The sequence below is a fragment of the Liolophura sinensis genome, chromosome 6 (assembly GCF_032854445.1).
Source record: "Liolophura sinensis isolate JHLJ2023 chromosome 6, CUHK_Ljap_v2, whole genome shotgun sequence".
NCBI classification, from domain to species: Eukaryota; Metazoa; Mollusca; class Polyplacophora; order Chitonida; family Chitonidae; genus Liolophura; species Liolophura sinensis.
In genome coordinates this window covers 69028477-69048605 of record NC_088300.1, presented here as the reverse complement: position 1 = coordinate 69048605, position 20129 = coordinate 69028477, and the positions used below count along the sequence as shown (strand labels likewise).

Here is a 20129-nt window from a genome sequence, read left to right as displayed (position 1 = left end):
GTATGTGTTTATCAAACCACTTGTTTCAAGCAAAGTCGTTCTCACGGTTTTCAAAGTTTTTAGAAAATCTTAAAATAAAATTCGTTAGGGTTTTAAGTCCTGTTGATTTCAAATCCACTGCAGTAGTAACCCCCTGCTTGCTGTGAATCTCATGTATCTGAGACTCCATTCCCAACGTTCTCATCTATTACACCCCCTTCATTACCTGTGAAGCGAATGGGGTACACAACAATCCTCACTAGTTTTCTTCCCTAACGTTCAAATCTATTATATCCTAAAAAGACGTGTTATGAAAGGATTACTTACGAATGTTTGTAGTTTCCTTATGACAGGTTATAATAGCTAATGTCTACTACAATTACAAGAGCCCTCTACTGGATGCAGTTTCCTTGTTGAACACTCTAAACTGTTGTCTCTTAGTCAAACTAGAATAAAATGACTGGGTTGCACCATCCTCCTGAACTAAATGTACATATAGTTTCCTTCTCGAAAGTTATAATGTATTGTGTCCAATACGATAACCTGTAGTGGGGAATGATTGGGTTAAACAAAAATCTTCACCAGTTGCAGTCCCTATTAACGTTCTAATATAACAAACTAAAGTCAAGTTATTGTACAGGTCTTCCGAAAGACTTATCGCCATTTCAAACATAGAGTCATGTGCGGATTGTTAATGCCTGAATCGCTCAGTCGGTGAAAATCAGTCGTGATGCGTGTGCCACTACCAAACCGCTGCCATCAACAAAATCGTTATGATTCATTTCTCTCTAGCCATTGCGTGACTATACAGCCTTCGTTTTCACTTCTCTACAGCATAGCACAAGAGCACTTAACATTTTTTTAAAGAACTTGATTCGAATTTATATTCGCTAAAAACACCATAAAGTGCCATTAAGGACAATGTGTAGGATGACAAGTGTAAGTAAAGCTGGCTTAAGCCTCGCCTTATACCTCACCGTTTTAAATTGAAATGTTTTTCTTTGTTTGAACCCCGAGTAGCTTACTTTACAACATTCGTATGTTAAAGAGGGTAGAGTCTAAAGCAATTCAGTCGAAACCTTGCAGCATCTAATCTTTTTAGATCACCAACATTCACGTTTGCAAGAGTCCATTTCCCCCTATAGTCCGGTAGAATTATAAATACGTTGTCCCTGAGGCGGGCCACCTACAAGGAAACCAATCTGTTGTGAGAAGAGGGAAATATTGTGTTAATCTAGTTAAGCCTCAAGGGAACAAATCAAAAACATGAAACAAACTCACACGAGTCATGTTTTTAATTCTTTAGCAAATTTTTGGTGTTGAATTTGTTGGCGTATTCTTCAGGATTCTGTAGGATTAGTTTGACAGATAGTAGAGCAACAAACTCTGAACATGTTTTATTAAGTTATTTTTCGGTAAGGTTATATAAATCGATTACGTTCACCAACATGGAGCACGAAAGACCTGTATTTCGCCTAAGGCGGAAGCGTCCATCCAAATCAATGGTTTTATATGTCCTCTAATAGGCTTCCTAGTATGTATATGTGTTTTTTTTTTTAACTTTTACCGCTAAAATAGCTGTACCTCTTCGTGAGGACTATTTGAGCACAGGTTCCATCAGTCAATCGTTCATACGACCTTAATTGGTACACTGATTGCACTCAGACAGTAATATGTATACACTCATTTAGCTTACCATGAACACAAAGATGTAGGATATCTGAAAACATCTTTAAGTGTTAATGACTATTAGAAAAGTGCACTATTTTTTATAAACACATAATACATAAACATGCTGGATTTCTCTTTGGTTGTAAATGAGAAGGTCTGCAACCGATGGTCGAGGGTCACCAGCCCCCCCCCCCCCCCCAATCCCCGGTTTTCTCCAACCACAAAGTGCTGACCGCTGTCCTATATGTGATATATTAGAGAACTTTAGTTAGAAGACACAAATACAAATCAAAATTATTTCATCTATTCTAGTTTGGTTACAAGTTGAACTTGTTACTTCTAACTGAAGTTCTCTAATACGGTGTTCATAACTATGTAAAAGCCAGCTGTGATTCCTTAATCAACGAAACAGTCTTCATCAGCGGGTCTTATAAAGCCTAGGTATAGCTAACGCCTTCAAACTCACATCAACGTGTATACCATCATGTTCATAGAACTAATTTCAATGTTATAGATACCACATATTCAAGCACGGAGACGCTTCGTTGATTTTCAATAGATATTCAAAGCGCGGGTAAGAAAATGCGTCTTTCATCCATTTGTTGATGTGGGCAATTAAAGTTCACTTAAAGTAAATGACTCACATTTATATACTCTTAATGAGCCATACACGACGTCATACAAATGCTAGCTTCTATAGACCGAGTCACTATAAATTTTCACCACAAAGGTGTAGCAAGTCGCATGAGGCAAGGTAAAGTCTGTGACCCCTCAGTTGGTGGTCTTATTTACAAACTCCACAATCCTTGTGCCCAAGATTATTGGCAAATAACTAAGAACGTCATCACCATCAAACGCAGTCATCTCTCCACTGAATTTTAACCAGTGAAAAATCAGTAAAAACGCGTGACGGTGGGAGGGAATGACGTCAGAATCCACGTGGAAATCAACACCTAAATATTACCTTAGTCTTACTCCCTGTAGCGCCGATCCATTAAAATTTGTTGATATTTCCCTGAAATATTGGACATTTTGCCAAGGCGAAACGTTTTGAGCTTTCGCAGAACCCTTAACTAAATTATTTTTGTTCATTTCTGTATATTTGAGACTGTTCAAGAATATTTCACTTATACGACGGCGGCCATGGTGGGTGGAAACCGGGCACAGCCCGGGGGAAACCCACGACCATCCGCAGGTTGCTGACAGACCTTCCCACGTACGGCCGGAGAGGAAGCCAGCATGTGTTAAAAAGAAGTTTCTTTAAATAGATATATTATATTTCTACATTCCAGGGACTTCTTTGTTCACCATGCTGTACTTTCATGTTTTTCACCTTCATGTACGCTCTTACATATACCATGTTTGCCAGGGACACACGCTTAAACTGGACCTCCCTAACACAAAAAACACAACCGCAATCAAAATAGAAAGTCATATGTAACAATAATAAAAGAATGCTCGATGCTAATATTTTGACAGACGATGTTTTTTGTAAACAACAAATAAAATTCATAAAAAAACCCGAGAAACATTACACATAAAGTTAATAGAACCCGAGAAAGATTGAGGTCTCCATGTAATGACAATAATATTATGATTTAAACCGAAGGCAGATATGGTGATATCCGAATTGCTTTGAAGGATTAAAAATATGGGTAGATGGGGGATGATGAGGGGTCATGGGCGTTTAAGACTTGAACAAAATTCAGAGCTGATGGGCTGAAAAACATTGGAGACTTTAAGCGTGGTCAGTTTTTGATGAGAATGATATCAATACACCGATAAACCACAAATACCACTCCTCAAAGGCCATTTCGACACGGTCTCTGGGTCTTTTGCCTGAAAAGTCAGAGTCAAATAGAGGTTTGGGCTTTAGCCAAAGCGTCACAGAAATGGCATTTCCTTTCAATTAACACTCTGATGTATTCATTACTTTGATGTACAGGTGGTAAACATTTAAAAAGTGAAAATGAAAAGTGAATGTTATACCGGAGTGAGAAAACATGGGGTTGAATGGAGTGGGGGCAGGGGGGGGGGGGAGGGTTGAATGGTGAATGACCTTTAGGCGTCAGTAAATTCTGCAAGGAATCGAAAAACGTTTCGCCTATTTCCACTAATGTATTGTAATTTTATTTTCCACAAGCTGTTTAAGCTTTGTCCTAATTTGTTCGTAGAAACAGTATATACTATATGACAACAATTCTTGTATCAACGCAATCGCACTGCGACAATGTATCAGTGCAATCAACATACGATCAATTATATTTCCCAGTAAGTTTTGATCTAAATCTAAAGTGCCCGTTAAAATCAGGTGCGAAAATCCCGTGTCCTTCATTTGAACTGAAATTTGGAAGTTATCTTCCAAATGTCACATAAAGTTAGCTGACATCATACATCACGACAGCATTCATCTTTATGTCGTATAAAATTACAGCGCATATACGTAAGCAGAAAGGTGAAAACTAGGTTAGCTACAGCGTCACAGTGATCTGCATTTCCTGATTTGCAATTACATATACGCAGTTATTGCACTCCTGTCAAGTTTGTGGAACTAAAACATTCAAATTAAGAGGTTGATCTGATTGAAGGGAAGTGGCGTAAAAGCAGTTTATAGCCTATTAATAGGCTAAATATAGGTCAGCTTTAGCCTGAGGACCTGGTTTATATTGTTGAAAACATTTCACGTGTGTCTGGTGCTGCTAACCTTGACATATAGTTCCGCTTGGATAGCTTCCAAGGAGCAATTTGCTGGGTTGAAAAGTCCCGACGACCCGTCCCAACACTTTGTCAACATAGCCAAACCCCCACATCTAGTCACGTGCCCTGAGGCACTCTCATTCGGCATAGAGCCCAGTAATTACCCATGCCATACCTCACGCTCATGATTAACATGTAAATATCTGATGTCCATATTTTAGGTAAACCTTGACACTATATAATGTGAGATACCACACGTGTACTTATGGGTCATATATTGGTGATCGACACTGACATATGAACAGAAAATTCACGCGTACAGCACCACAACGTGATCCATTGGCAGTTTCTGGCAAAGAAGAAGCCAATCATATACTGTGCTTTTTGGGTTGTAAGATTTATAATTTTACATAAATCGTATATAAGGCATTGAAAAAGAAAAAAAAACGTAAAAACCCCCTCAAAAACCACAAACCGAAAAGTCATATATAGAGGAATGGAATGTGGCCTGGCCGTTGAAGGTGAGGCTTGGTTTTCAATCTCTTGAACACATGGTGTGCATGTCTACGTCTCACATGGAAGAGTACGTCAGTAAATGGCCAAAGGTCTACATCCACGTCAATCCAGTATCCTCCACTCATAAACTCATTCGCCATCGGGAAAGAGAAAAAGGTTGTGAGTGATACATAAATGAAGAAAAAAACGAGAGAAAATAATTAAATAAATAAATTAATCCGTATAACTATTTGTTTATGTGTATTGGTGTACATATAATGGATTAATCGACTTCTACAGTTCTATTTTTGTAAATTTCTGTCACATATTTCTGTCACATAGTGTGCCAGTAGCTTGCGTCAACACAAAGCTTGTTCCGGGTCATAAGTCGCGAAACTAGGGAGAAAGGAAAAGAAATAACAAACAAAACGATTGCAGTCATGTGTTTTATTAAATCGTGCAAGCCCTCCTTAGTGGTGTGGATGAAAGGTATTGCGCGTTATTTTACAGACCACGCGAGCTTAATTTTTATTCCTCAGTATTCCTATATACCCACGGAGGAGTCATTAAATGTTAAAAGTATCTTCACTTTTTATTCTCGACTGCACGTCTTTCAAGCTTTAATTGCAGATGTATACATATAGCTTGGAATGATTGGGCAGAAAGGTCATCGAAATTAAAATCCCAGCGTGTAACCATTTAAATGCACAGGAGATTGAACGAACTAATAAATAAGGACATGCGTAAAGGAAACTTTCAAGGAATACATTATTTCATCAATCAATAAACGAATAAGTCAGTCATCCAGTCAGTCATTTGATGTGTTTCCCTTCTTTTATTTACAGTTATGCAATGTGGATTTGCGTTCCTTGAAGCTGGGTCCGTGCGAAGTAAAAACGTGACAAACATCTTGATTAAGAATCTACTTGACTCATGTAAGTAAGAAAGATAACCAGTTTCGCCCTGTGGATCTAGTGCATGTAACAAAATTAGTTATTAATCATAAAACACAAAGCATTATAAAAAATCCCAAACTCACAAAGACAATGGTAAGATCTTCCATTTAAAAATACTGGAAATTTGTAGAAAGTAAAAAAAAATCTACCCTCCATTTCATGGTTTGTGCATTTTGATTTACTAAAACTTGAATACAATTGAAAAACTGATGAGTGTGTCTGCTTTGCAATAAAACTTACTGAACAAATGACAATTTAATATGTAAATGGAAGTCCTCATTTAAATATATGCATTTTGTTGTGATAAGCCAGCAAGTGATAGAATGTTATGTATTCAGTGTGTCGACCATGACATTCGTCTATCATGCTTGCTGGACGGAAATAAACAACAATTGGGCTAATTGGCCTCGGCCCCCCATTAATTTTCCATAAGCGACAATGTTAACGTCTAGTGCTGTAGCTCAGTCTAGTGCTCAGTAGCTCAGCTGGGAGGCGTGCCTAGCAACGCCAAGGGGACGTCACTCGCAGCCTCATCACTACCTCACACCTTGTGTCCTCTCACCCAGAATTTCAAACTTTCATCAATAAAGCTCATACCTCCTCAAAGTTTAGACAGTTTCCTGCATTTTAATACCAAGCATGCACCTGTGCACCAAAAATGGACGCCTGGGAGCAAAAAAAGACTTTATACCCTAAAATTCACAGAACTACAATCGTCCCTACCGAAAAACGGAAGTTGTAATGGGGGTCTGTGTCCAATTCCCCCTACACTAGCTTCTGCTAGTGTAAGCACTGGAAAGTTACCCAAGTTGTAAGTGTAAGCACTGGAAAGTTACCCCAGTCGTGAGTGTAAGTACTGGAAAGCTACCACAGTTCCTCGCCTAAATCCAATACCCTTCTCCTAAAACACATATCCATATTCACAGCCCCGCGCTTCTTAGAAACTATTGTCTCACAGCATCCGTGTTTTTGTTGAAAAATTCCCCCGTTTGGTCGCATTTTCCAGGATTTAAAAATCGATCCCCACAAACAGTCCAGGGCTCTACAAACTTCCTCAAGCTCGAAATAACTAGATCGTGATAGTAATGTATTTCTTTGAAATCAATTTGCTTATCAGTTTACCTTTATTTTTTTCACTGCAGTTGTGTCTGGTCTCTCTTACTGGCTGATCGGATATGCTTTGGCATATGGCTCTGGGAATAAGTTTATTGGTTACGAATACTTTGCGCATGCCTATATGCCTGATGACCAGTACGCTAAATGGTTCTTCCAGTACGTCTTTGCCGCCACTGCGGCCACCATCGTCTCAGGGGCGGTTGCTGAACGGTGTGATTTCAATGGCTACCTCGTCTACAGTTTTCTTATTACAGGTAAAAGGAATCAAGAATTGAAAATTTTCTACACTCGCTCTCTGATCACACATGCAATCTAATCTTTATAACATAATTTTTACTTGCCGGACAAGATACACTAGATACCAACACCTTATCCCGTTGCACCAGTGGGCCTATCTTTTTCGCTTTTATGCTTACAAACCTTTCCTTTCATCCTTCCTGTTTCTTTTGAATCCATACATAATCCATTACTATTATTTTCCACACTAATTATTTCCTTTTATCGTTCGCTTTTATCTTCCCATGTAAAACTTTCGATTTATCTGTCAAACATTTTCTTTTATCTTTCAAAAAATGATATTACGATTGATCTGTGTTTTTTTAGGATTTGTGTACCCTGTAGTAACTCACTGGACATGGAGTGGTGAAGGCTGGCTGTCAGACGGAAGTGAATATATTAATGAGAAAGGGGAGGTGTCAACGGTCGCATACAACGTAAGTAGGCTACATGTAATGCCTTTTCAGTTCAGCTATTTGACCTTTTGTCTGGTCAGTGTGTGGGAAAAGACTAGGATCTTATAAAGATCAGTACCTCAATTCAACGACATATTCGTTTAGAATTAACATCCTATATGACCGCCTGTCTGAATGCTTGGATAACAGAATGACTCTCAATGATTGCCTCATTATGCCCGTACATAGGTAAGCAACTGAGGCCAGTTGTGCGACAGTTCATGAAGGACTGTAATTTATGATAAGCAGGTTTCGGTCTGATGATGTTTCATCTCTTTTTCAAGATCTTTTTCGATTTTGTTTTTATCTTCGGAAGGATTTTGCCGGCAGTGGTGTTGTACATACGTTAGGAGGAACAGCGGCTTTTGTGGGTGCCCTCTTTCTTGGCGCTCGAAAAGGCAGATTTGATGAGGAATCCGGCTACCCTGTGGAAATTAAAGGGCATTCTCTTCCTGTAAGTGGCAGTCAAAAAGAAACTCCAAAAGGCCGTGAAAACACCATAACAACACTACAATATAACAATCCGTCTTTCACACCCTATAACTCACGTATATATTCATTGTTTGTGTGTATAAATGAACATTATATAATGCACTTCAAAATGATTTTCCGACAGCCTAACAACGAAGCTTATCAATATTAATATGGTCGACCAAGCCCCACAAGAATTCATACATGTTTATTGCGAAGGATTTAATTAGAACAACGTATTTGTGGACGTCGCCATTTTCCTCTCCAAGGTAACCCCTCAAATCAATATAGGTTTAAATGGAAATTTGAGGTTTTGTGGGCATGTGTATTTGTGTGTTCATCGAACTGTAATTTTCATCTTTCCTTTTCCTCCATAGTTCGCAGCTCTGGGAGGTTTTGTCTTGCTCTTTGGTTTCTTCGCCTTCAACGGTGGCTCACAGGCCGCCATATCCAACCCCGGAGATGGCATTGCTATAGCCATTTCTATCGTGAACACCGTGGCTGCGGCTACAGGCGGTGGCTTTGTGGTGCTCGTTCTGAACAAAACACCATTGGGAGACGGCAAATGGAGTATGTTGTCCACGGTCAACGGTTGCCTCACGGGAATGGTAAGGGTCACATTCCTATACCATGTGCATACTTGCAAACCGTGTGCGTATTTAAATGCAATTTTCTTTATTTGACTAACGAAAAACGCAAAGATATTTTTGACTGTATACAAGCTTAGTACGATTTGCTCATCTTTGGCAATTTCGACTTCAGCTCTTTCTTATACTACCGTGGTAACACGTTTTACGATTACAAAGACAAGCTGAACCATGGCTGACGTTTAAAGCGTTGTCCCTCTGAGACTATCCCGCCCGTTGCCCTTGGAGGTAGCGTGGTCGAATTCAGCTCTCGATGCTTTTACTGTGGCTTTAAGTGAGGACGTTTGTCAGGAACCTGGCGAAGGGCGGTGGTTTGCTCCGGGCTCTCTGAGTTCCACCACTCATAAACTTATCCCATGTTTAATTACTGACATTGTCTTGGGTTAAATTTTAATGAAATAAATAAATAGTTGAATAAACATATCAACAGATAAACTAGGCCCATATCTGACATTTGTCCTATATCTGGCATTTTGATGTTGTCACGCCATTTTTGCTGTTCTGGTTTAGGTATCGGCCTGTGCAGGGTGTAACGATATGTACACGTGGGGTGCCTTTGTGACTGGACTGATCGGAGGCGTGGTCTACATGTTGATATCCTGGTCTGTTGTCAAGCTGAGGGTGGATGACCCACTGGACGCCACCGCTGGTGAGGAATAGTCTTGTAGAATTTCCTATGTTTCGCCTTACACGGCGTGAAGTAGGTAGTGAATAAGTGGAGTTGTTTCACATTTCCACTAGCTGAAGAGATGCAAGAGCCAGTTCAGTGGCGTCATGTGATTGTTGTTGTTGCCGTTTTCGGAACTTCATGAGTGTTCCGTTACTGGAATTTCCGCTGAATGTTTGTTAACGCGAGAGTGTACGATATTTTGCGGGAATGTCACTGTGGCAGAACTAAAACTAACTCCAGAGATATTAGCATCACCTTCTCGTTGTCCGTTGGGTATATAATACAAAAGAATACGTCCAATCTGTATTAAGTTCTGATAAGTGGCTAAATTCTTTCTCATTTCACGATCTAGAACACCTTTCCGAAAGTCCTATATTATCAGTAGCTTTGACATCAAATTATCTGCGACAATTTTAATAAGAACCAAAACTGTAGACCTATATAGCAACTTAATTTATGGGGTGTACACAGCACTGTGTGAAAAAAAGACACCAGAAAACATGTTGAGAGTTAAGAATTTCAACCATCACCCTTTTCAATCATTCATCGAGTCTTTATACTACCGGTAAGTCGGTTGAATATTTTGTGGAGCTTTAAAGTTTACATGTTTTACAAAACTTTTTTACATTTTCCCTAGATCATTTTTTTTCGCCATAGGTACATCAAGACTATTGTTCCAGTGTTAAACAGTATGACTTACTTAGTTTTAACTTTGTCTCTTTACGCAGTACATTTTGGTGGCGGAGTCACAGGTGTCATCACCATAGCGTTCTTGTCCAAGACTTATGGAATTCTCTTCTTTGGGGATAACCGTTCTGGATTGGTGAGTATATTTATATTGTATAAACATCATGTGTATCATAATGTCAACAATCACATGACGTTTTCAACACTTTGTAGTCAATCTATATGCATTCAGGTAATCTTAGTTATACAATGCTATTGTACGCGTTTATTTATTTATTTGATTTATTTATTTATTCCTTTGATTGGTGTTTTACGCCGTACTCAAGAATATTTCACGACGGTGGCCAGCATTATGGTGGGAAGAAACCGGGCAGACTCCTGGGGAAACTCACGACCTTCCGCAGGTTGCTGACAGACCTTTCCCACCTATGAGTAAACATTTTGAGTAATTGCCGAAATAAATGTTTTTCGTTATTTATTATTTGATTGTTTTTTTTACAGCATGCCCAAGAATTTTTTACTTATATGGCTTCGTAATAAAGTCATGTTTATAAGTCGAGGAAGTTTCGTTATCAATGAGTCGATCATATCAACCAATCAATAAACCCAGGCATAAATCAGTGAACAAATTAGTAAAGAGAGTATATGGTTTAAAACTTAAAAGTGCTCGACATTTTCATGCGCATGTTAACATTTTTTCTACTACACACTTGGAAAGTCCTCTTGAGTGCATATCGAGCGTTGCAAAAACTTCTTAACGCTTCTTTCATTCTTCATCATTTCTCGGTATTTTGTTCTCCACAGCATTTGGCATGGCAGTTAGCCGGTTTAGCTGCAATCATTGGTTGGACCGCTGTGCTCTCTATATTGATCTTTGGTGGCCTCAAGCTTCTCGGCATTCTCAGAGTCAACGAGGAAATGGAACTCAAAGGTAGGCAACAGAATCGAGAAGTATTGGTTGATTGATTGGATTTATTGTCGTTCTTACCAGTATTCTCATTATATGATGGCGACCTTTTTTTAGTTTGGAGAAAACCTGTATGCACGAAATAAACTACTCAAGAGGTTTGTCAGATATCTGGCGAGGTGCGATGGTTTCATCAGGACTTCCGTCATGATTAATGAATAGGGATGGCATCATTTTTGTATGAGGGGGGAATACGTTGTATTTTGTATGAATATATTGCTGAAATAGAGATGGCTGGGGACGGGTTAAGGAGCTGAGCACCATATCGTTTTCCAGTGGTTAGGTTTGGACAATTAAGGGAAGATAACTGCCGCTAATCATAATGTCAGATCTAATGGGACTTGTTAAATACCACTTCCAGTCGTGTTATCACTTCAAACTGTGTGTTTAACTTACTGGTGCCACAAAGCAAATGTTTATGTGAACAATTTCAGTTGAACTTAATGAACATCTATTATAACACAGGCTTTTTATATAATTTTGGCCTATTTACTGAGTATAATTCATAGTCTAGGTACTATTTTCTTTTCGTTGTTTTGCATTTCAAGTCATTTATTTGCTGTTTATTAAACATCTAGTTTTGGTGTTACCGAAATACACCTATAACCCTAATTCTTCTAAAATTTGGGACAGATATTTGTAGTGCTGAAAGTAGAATATTACATTTCTTTACCAGCCTTTTGGAAAAGTAAAGATATGAGTATGTTGTTCATTAGATAGTCTAACCATGTGGCGGAAAAGAAACTCAATATTCCTGTTAGAATTAGATATATATTGGCTAAAATGAGCAGACCAGGTGTCACAGGTGTCATTTTGGAAGAAAAACGGTAATAAGTATTGAATTTTGTTCCATTCTTGGCTTCAATGATGTATTTTGTGCTTGTGGAAAGGAGGTATTATTTTCATTTGAATAAACGGAATTTCAACAAAAATAAGATATATATTGCTGTGACTGTGATTATCTCTTGTGTCTAGGACATGTAACATAAATTCATTTGACATTTGTCTCAGGTTTGGACATTCCCAAGCACGGCGAGCCAGCTTACCCGGCTGAGTCTTACGGTCACGGATGGGGTGAAAAAGGTGACTCACTGGTGCAAATGGCTGGACTCAGCATAGTGGGCAAGGGCAAAAGTGAGTCAGAAACACCTCATAAAAATTAATCAATAAACGAAACGTAAAAGAAAAAAAGAAAAAAAAAAGCGACAACTGACATAAAAGAAAACAAACCAAAGAACAAAAAAGACATATAAGATGTATAAAGGTATATTATACATTCCACTATGAGTATTCTTACACCATAATGCGGTCTTCCTTGATTGGTTACCGCACCTACTTAGTATAATTTAGTGTCAACGGTATTGAGCAGTTACATTGGTATGTCCGTAGATAGCAGATTTTACAAATCAGTTCTCTTAATGACCAACAATCTTACAAGAAGCTTGCTCTTTTTGTTTCAGCCCAAGATGTGATGAAAAAGCGGGAACTTTCCAGGCCTTCTGGTAACCCAGAAATCGATGCCCGCAACCGTAAGAATTTGGCAGCGTCCTATGACAGTGGTATCAACAATGGAGTCGTGGACATGGACTAAGTTGTACTAACACAAGTCACAACACTATAAGGTGCCGGATAAACCTAACTCTTGAAAGGATTTCTTGCTGATCTACCAACAGCTGCTGGGGGCACCCTCAGACGAACAGGGAAACGAAAGGCTATTTCAAACGTTCTCTTCAGACATTTCTTAAGTAGACATAATCCACTGGTTGACTTATGTGTGGCACCGGTTGTGCAACGAAAGTGATCCTTGACCGGACGTTATGAAATTGACCTATCGGCAGCTGAAAGTTACTAGATATTTAACCACACCCAAAAGTTAAAACTTGTTAAGCTTGTATATATTATCTCGGCACCAGTTTTCGCCATACTCTAATTCATGGACAAGAATGGATATAGTGGCATAACTGAATCGCAGAAATAGCTTTCGGCTGATATTTTAATTTAGAATCCTCAAGACAGAATTAAGTTAATACATACACTTTGGTACAAACAATCCGGTGATTGGCTGTTAAACGCTTTTTCAGGAATCAATCATAGTCAGCTTCGGTGTCAAAGATTCGTCAGCACCTAGGCTTCATCTTAATTTGGAGGCATGGCTGTCAGTTGGTCAGTTTGTCTACCTCATGTGATATTGTACACCGTTTCTGGACTACTTCATTGCTAAAGGAAACCAAGTTTACATGTTGCCATTGTGGGTTTGAAATCCGTATGCCATCACTCAGTTATCATGAAAATGCCAGCTTTGTAGCATTATTGTAAGAATTCCTACGCATGTTTACGTAAAAGATGTAAACACACACACACGCCCACGCGCGCACGCACACATACATACATATATCAGCCTTGTATCAAAACCACGATTTGCTCAAACTGACTATAGGATCAGATGGTTAATTTTAACACACACAGCGCTTGGTGACAGCTATTCCAAAAGATGCACCCCCTCAATCGTTCTATTAATGATTGTACGATTATTGCATCTGTGTATGAAAAGAACAGATACATGTCTATAGTGCCTCTTTCCATTTTACATTGAAGAAGTTACTTGAAAGACACTGTGGACATAGCACAGCCCATGCATTATTTTTTTATCATTTACATTTTTCATTCAAAAATAGAGGATATATATATATATATATATATATATATATATATATATATATATATATATATATATATATATATATATATATATATATATATACATATATAGAAATAGCAATGCTATCTCCACCGAACACGCAGTTATATACAATTAACGCATCAAATACATCAAATACATAATCAAACTATACACGTTACAACTATTCCGCTACTGTCCGCTTCTCTTACTTCTTCTATCTATAATATACTTCTGTCTATTATATATTTAAATCGCTGCCATATTGAAGAATTTTTCATTTGTAAATTGGCGGGTAGATTTCTGGGTGTCAAAAATCTCCACCGAACACGCAGCTATATACAATTAACGCATCAAATACATAATCAAACTGTACACGTTACAACTATTCCGCTACTATCGCTTCTCTTACTTCTATCTATAATATACTTCTATCTATTATATATTTAATCGCTGCCATATTGAAGGATTTTTCATTTGTAAATTGGCGGGTAGATTACTGGATGACAAAAATCTCCACCGAACACGCAGCTATATACAATTAACGCATCAAATACATAATCAAAATGTACACGTTACAACTATTCCGCTACTATCGCTTCTCTTACTTCTATCTATAATGTACTTCTACCTATTATATATTTAATCGCTGCCATATTGAAGAATTTTTCATTTGTAAATTGGCGGGTAGATTTCTAGGTGACAAAAACCGGAGTACCCAGTGTAAACCGCCGTTAGTAAGTTACCGTCGAATTATATTGTGACTTACAAGATAACAAGCTATACCGGTGGAAGAAAGTTTCTTCAACAAACGTAAGACTGTGTAAGAGTCCACGTTGGTTCCACCAAGGTTACGAAGAGTGAGAGAAGGTAAATGTACGACATGGAACATAAGATAACTAGTATATATCTACTAGGCCAGTTGTGATAAGGATTGAATGGGTACATGTATGCCCCTCACTTGTATCTGTTGGGTTTTTTATAGTATAGAGCGCCGCAGTATATATCGACGGAGAGTTCCAGACAGCAAGTATGAAAAGCGTGATTGAAAAGTGCTATACTCGGGTATAGGAAGTACACAAGATTTTTTTCGCTGTTTTTTTTAAAGCAAGATAGAGATGGTCAAATTTGTTGAGTAGAATCTGACCGATAGACATGACTGCTTGCTTGACACATTGCCAGAGTGCTATAAGTATACTGTTCAAACACTCAAGGTAATTAAGAAAACATTTTTTGTTCAATATTCTGAACCAGGGAAATGCACGTCTTTGTAAACACTGACTACACAGGATTTGAACAAGTGTAAGAAGATTTATCCCATAAATGTGACCTAGACATGGGATAAAGTATATCGTATGGCACCTTTCGTCAACAATGTTGAGAGAGCTATATGTACTTGATTGACTCACAAAAGTTCATTCATAAAAATCAGCCAATCAAAAGATACATACGGACCAGACTAATTTTTTACACGTAATTTTGTCTTCTGCAGTTCTGAGACAAAATAATGATGGAACGACTGAAAGTCGAAGATTTTGTTTCCATAGACAATGTAGGAGAAGGGAATGTACTAAACATTGGCTAAATACATGTGCAGGTAGGATTATGTCTGATTATATAGCTGAACTTTCACCGCGTCGATTATGAAAAATCGGTTGCTGGCACTGAGAGCTGGAATTTGGACATATTTGTCTTCTGACAGCGTATTTGATGTGGTCAAGAATATTCATCTCCATGGCGCAAATATCAACCTGTAATATCACATTTCTAATTTTGTCTTCGGAAATGACTTTCTACATCTGCGTGATACCTCACGCTTCAACGGATTTAGTTAATCTGACATTTCCGGCAAATAACACACTTACTAAAGTGCCGCAGGTGTTTCCGCCCTGTGTTTTTATTACTATTCATTTTTATGTACAATGACATTAATCGTCCGGCATACCATTAATTTCAGTCTGGAATAATTTGATATTCCGTTACGGAAGAATGCTGGAATAACAACAAATACACATTTAAAAAATAAAAGACGTGTTTTCTTGTTTACTCATATAAATATCATTAACCATGCCCATATGAAATAGACTTCTGTGCCGATGTTAAAACTGTACAGTGTTATAATGTGCACATTTACCACCAGATTTATTTTCAGTTCAGATAACATTGATATTTATTAAGAATTGTCTAAAGCATTTATAGAGAAATATGCTATAGGCAATACTTGTAGAGAAAGCCGGATCAACCCACGTAAATTGATAGCCAATATAGGCTCTTTATTCCACTTAATTTTGTCCATTTAAGGTGTTACTAAAAATGGCTCACCATCTTTTGTTGTTGTTTGATAGGTGTTTAACGCTAGAATTTTTTCACTTATACGATGGTGGTCAGTATTATGAGTTCAGGAAACCAGCGTGCCCTGGGAGAACCGCCGAGTTTTGGCAAGTCTCAAACTTTTTTGACCTGGTCACTGAAACCGTATTGATGAAAGACACGTGATCTTCAACCAACGTCTTATTCCGCCAACATCTTCGACCGCTAATGTCACCAGAGCACCACAAGAAGTGAGGTCGGGGGAGATTCCAGAACGGCTTTGAACCAGAACTCCGAGTTCTCCAGGGACTGAATGGCTAGCACTTTATCCACTAGACTATGACTCGCTCCCAAGACGGTTCATTAAAGTCAGGTCTTGTATGCATGCTTGTCTAAAGAGATATAGGTTTGAAAGATTTGCCGCACGTGGGACCGTCTGCAGCAACCTGCGGATGGTCGTGGATTTCGCCCAGACTGTGTTCGGCTTCCTCAATCAACAATACTGGCCACCGTCGAATAAGTGAAATAAATAAATAAATAAATAAAGAAATAAATAATTAAATAATAAAATAAATAAATAAAGAAATAAATAAATAAATAAATAAATAAATAAATAGTTTACACATGTATTATGTATGATAGATTCATTACTACAACTAGCAACTGTACGTTAATATATGTTAGTTTGGAATTATATAAAATAATACATCATGCAATGTACAAAAAGAGTATAGGGATGACAATGTGATAGAGACAAATGATCCTAGGTATACAGAGTGAAATCTGGATCCTTTTAAATTCCCAAATGTGTAATTTGTTAGGTAGTACATGCCCACCAGAACCATTGCTTAATCTAAATTAGGTAAAGAAAAATTAACGCCGTGATGTTAATAGCAATTTATCACGTCTATAAAATTACCAACATGTGTGTTGTCATCACATTTAATAAACAATAACAACAGCCGAAGCACAAAATTAGTTGTTTTTAATATGCCAAGGAAACTATTTGTACTGGTGTTGAAAGTTTGGGCGAAGTTCACAGAAACCTCAGATTGCTTTCAATTAGTTAAATTAAACTGTAGTAAACACATGAACATGTAGTAAGGATACATAGACGTGCAGTAAGGATAAATGTAGATGTATATGTAGGAAAAATACGTGTAGTAAGGATAATATACATGTAGGAAAGATACACGTACATGTGTTAGAGATACATGTACATATAATAAGGATACATGTATATGTAGCAAGGATACATGTATGTAAGGGTACCATTATCGGAGAGTAGAGATGAGAAACAACTGGCTTGTTTAACTCTCACATCAGCGATAGGCCTTACACAAGAACAAACAAAGAAACACTAAGACGCTTGAATAAGTTCAATACATATATTTTAACAAATTAGGCAAATCATACAGCTGGCAATAATATTCAAAACAATACAAATAATTATATTATATAGAATCCACAGTCAAGCTGAATCATCCAATCGAAGGATGACAGTCCGATAAGTGACCGATTCCCCAACTGCCAGTGAACTTACAAACTTGACATTTTTTTAAGCAACTGTGTCAATGGAGCAGCAACATCGTATACAAACTTGCGGTAAAAACCACGCACTCGAAGAGCTATAAGAATGTTTTTCTTGCCTGTAAATCCAGTATGGCTTGCATTTTTACTGAAAGAGGGACTACCTGTTCACGGCCAACCGCATGACCAAGGTATGTCACTTGTCATTTGGCAAATTCTATCTTCTTGAGAATTATCACTAAATTTAATGCAGACAATCTAGAGAATATTTTTTCCAGATGTTTACAATGGTCTTCCCACGTGTCACTTACAATGAGAATGTCATCTGCACTATTTTTCATGCCATGAAATTGATAGAGCCCCGAAGGAGTAGCAAAGGCAGATATCTCTTGTTAATACTACCTGCCCTTAACCCTTAAGAACATCAATCTTAGTAATAAACTTGACATTTCCGACCCTGTCGAGAACGCTCGACTGAATTACAGTGCAAGGTATAGCGTACACAAAGAGAAAAATGTAGGGCAGACACTGACAAATAAAAAAAATAAAATACAATGTTTACAGACGAGGTTAGTTACAGATTGACAGAGGCATTACTCGTGGATAACAACTCCTGGAGTTATTGTGTTGGTGACGTTTCGATGTAGGTTCTTACATCGTTATCAAACCATATGAACATACATTTTGGTTTAAATACTGGTTTTAGGGTCACTTTCCTGGCGGATATCTTGGCCCATCAAATCAGTGTTTTATTTATTTTTTTTAACACATGAATATTTTGGGTACATAATAGCAGTGCGTTGGCATACTATTTACATACTTACATGAGTCAATTAATATGAATGTACAGAGATACAAGACAACATATATACAGTAAGAGAGTGACTGGTGTCAAAAAAAAAAAAAAACAGGCAACAATGTAACATAGATAATGGCTGCATGGTTTAAGGCGTCCACTGTCTAATCTGATTAGGTCATTGTAGGCGCTCGGTAGGTGGTACCCGCTGTCTCCGTTAAGCTGTGGATTGTGTCGTCGGATCACGATAGCTTCCAGCAGTTTCCTTCTTTTGTAGTCTGACTGGTTGTTCTGTAGGGTATGAACAGTGTTCCATTGGAGTTGGTGTTCTGGATGGGCTCTGATGTGGTCACTGAGGGCTGATTTTCCATCTAATTTTTCTACTGAGGCCTTGTGCTCTGCAATTCTGATATTGGGTGGTCTACCGGTTTCTCTAATGTATTGTACACCTCTGGGCAAAACTTCCAAATCTTACATCAAAGACTCAGCAGAATTTTGTAACAAAATTACAGACATTCCAGGCGCAGCCCAACTGATCAGTTACGACGTCATCGACCTATTTACCAATATCCCTAGAGAAGAATCCCTATACATCATACAACAGAAGCTGAACAGCGGACAACACGCCCTCAACCCAGCCATGAAACCTGACAGCATAATCAGCCTTCTGAACTCGTGTATGCGTTCCACCTATTTCACGTAGGGAGATGACATATATGAACAACTTCACGGATTACCGATGGGATCACCACTTATCTCCGAAATATACATGGCGGAATTTGAGAACAAAGCCTTAGCTGCAAGCCCCGTCAAACCGTTGTGTTGGTTCCCTAAGGTAGATGACACATTAGTACCACTAAACAAGACTGACAACCCCCAGGCCCTAATTGGCCACCTCAACACCCAGAACAGCAGGATACAGTTCACCATGGAACAAAAATGCAACAAGAATGCAACAAAACCATACCGTTTCTAGATGTGCTTATCAGCAAGAGGAACGACAAACTCCTCACTTCAGTATACCGCAAACCCACGCACTCAGACCAATACGTGAATTACCAATCTAACCAACCTAATCGGATCAAGAGAGGAATAATATCTACCCTAACAAAACGAGCCATACAGATATCCAGCATCATCCTCCAAGAAGAAATAAATCACCTCGAAACAGCCTTCACCACCCAAAACCGATACCCCCCACAATTAATAGAGAGAACAATCAGTAAAACCCTCAATCCAGCTAACAGGACCAGAGCAACGAGGCCCGACGACCTCCCCAATATATATATATAACCATTCCGTGTATAGGCTCCCCAAGCTACCAGATAAGAAGACTCCTGCATGACAAACTGAACATACAAACCACGTTTACCTCCGCCTCTAACCTTAAAACCCTAATCAAAGCCAATGGAAAGCAACAGCCAACCCATAGGGAAGAACCCAAAAGATCTGTGTACAGCATTAATTGTGACTGCCAAAGGCAATACATTGGAGAAACCGGTAGACCACTCAATATCAGAATTGCAGAGCACAAGGCCTCAGTAGAAAAATTAGATGGAAAATCAGCCCTCAGTGACCACATCAGAGCCCATCCAGAACACCAGCTCCAATGGAACACTGTTCATACCCTACAGAACAACCAGTCAGACTACAAAAGAAGGAAACTGCTGGAAGCTATCGTGATCCGACGACACAATCCACAGCTTAACGGAGACAGCGGGTACCACCT

At 38.5% G+C, this 20129-nt stretch overlaps 1 protein-coding gene across 1 annotated transcript; it reads left to right on the top strand.

The window, feature by feature from the left end:
* Positions 1-5689: 5689 nt before the first annotated feature.
* On the top strand, positions 5690-12678 carry LOC135467473 (putative ammonium transporter 1). Its single transcript, XM_064745247.1, has 10 exons — positions 5690-5777; positions 6941-7168; positions 7518-7627; positions 7962-8099; positions 8494-8724; positions 9274-9412; positions 10162-10256; positions 10925-11051; positions 12099-12221; positions 12548-12678. The coding sequence occupies exons 1-10, from the start codon at positions 5690-5692 to the stop codon at positions 12676-12678; spliced, it is 1410 nt and encodes a 469-aa protein (XP_064601317.1).
* The last annotated feature ends 7451 nt before the right edge of the window (positions 12679-20129 follow it).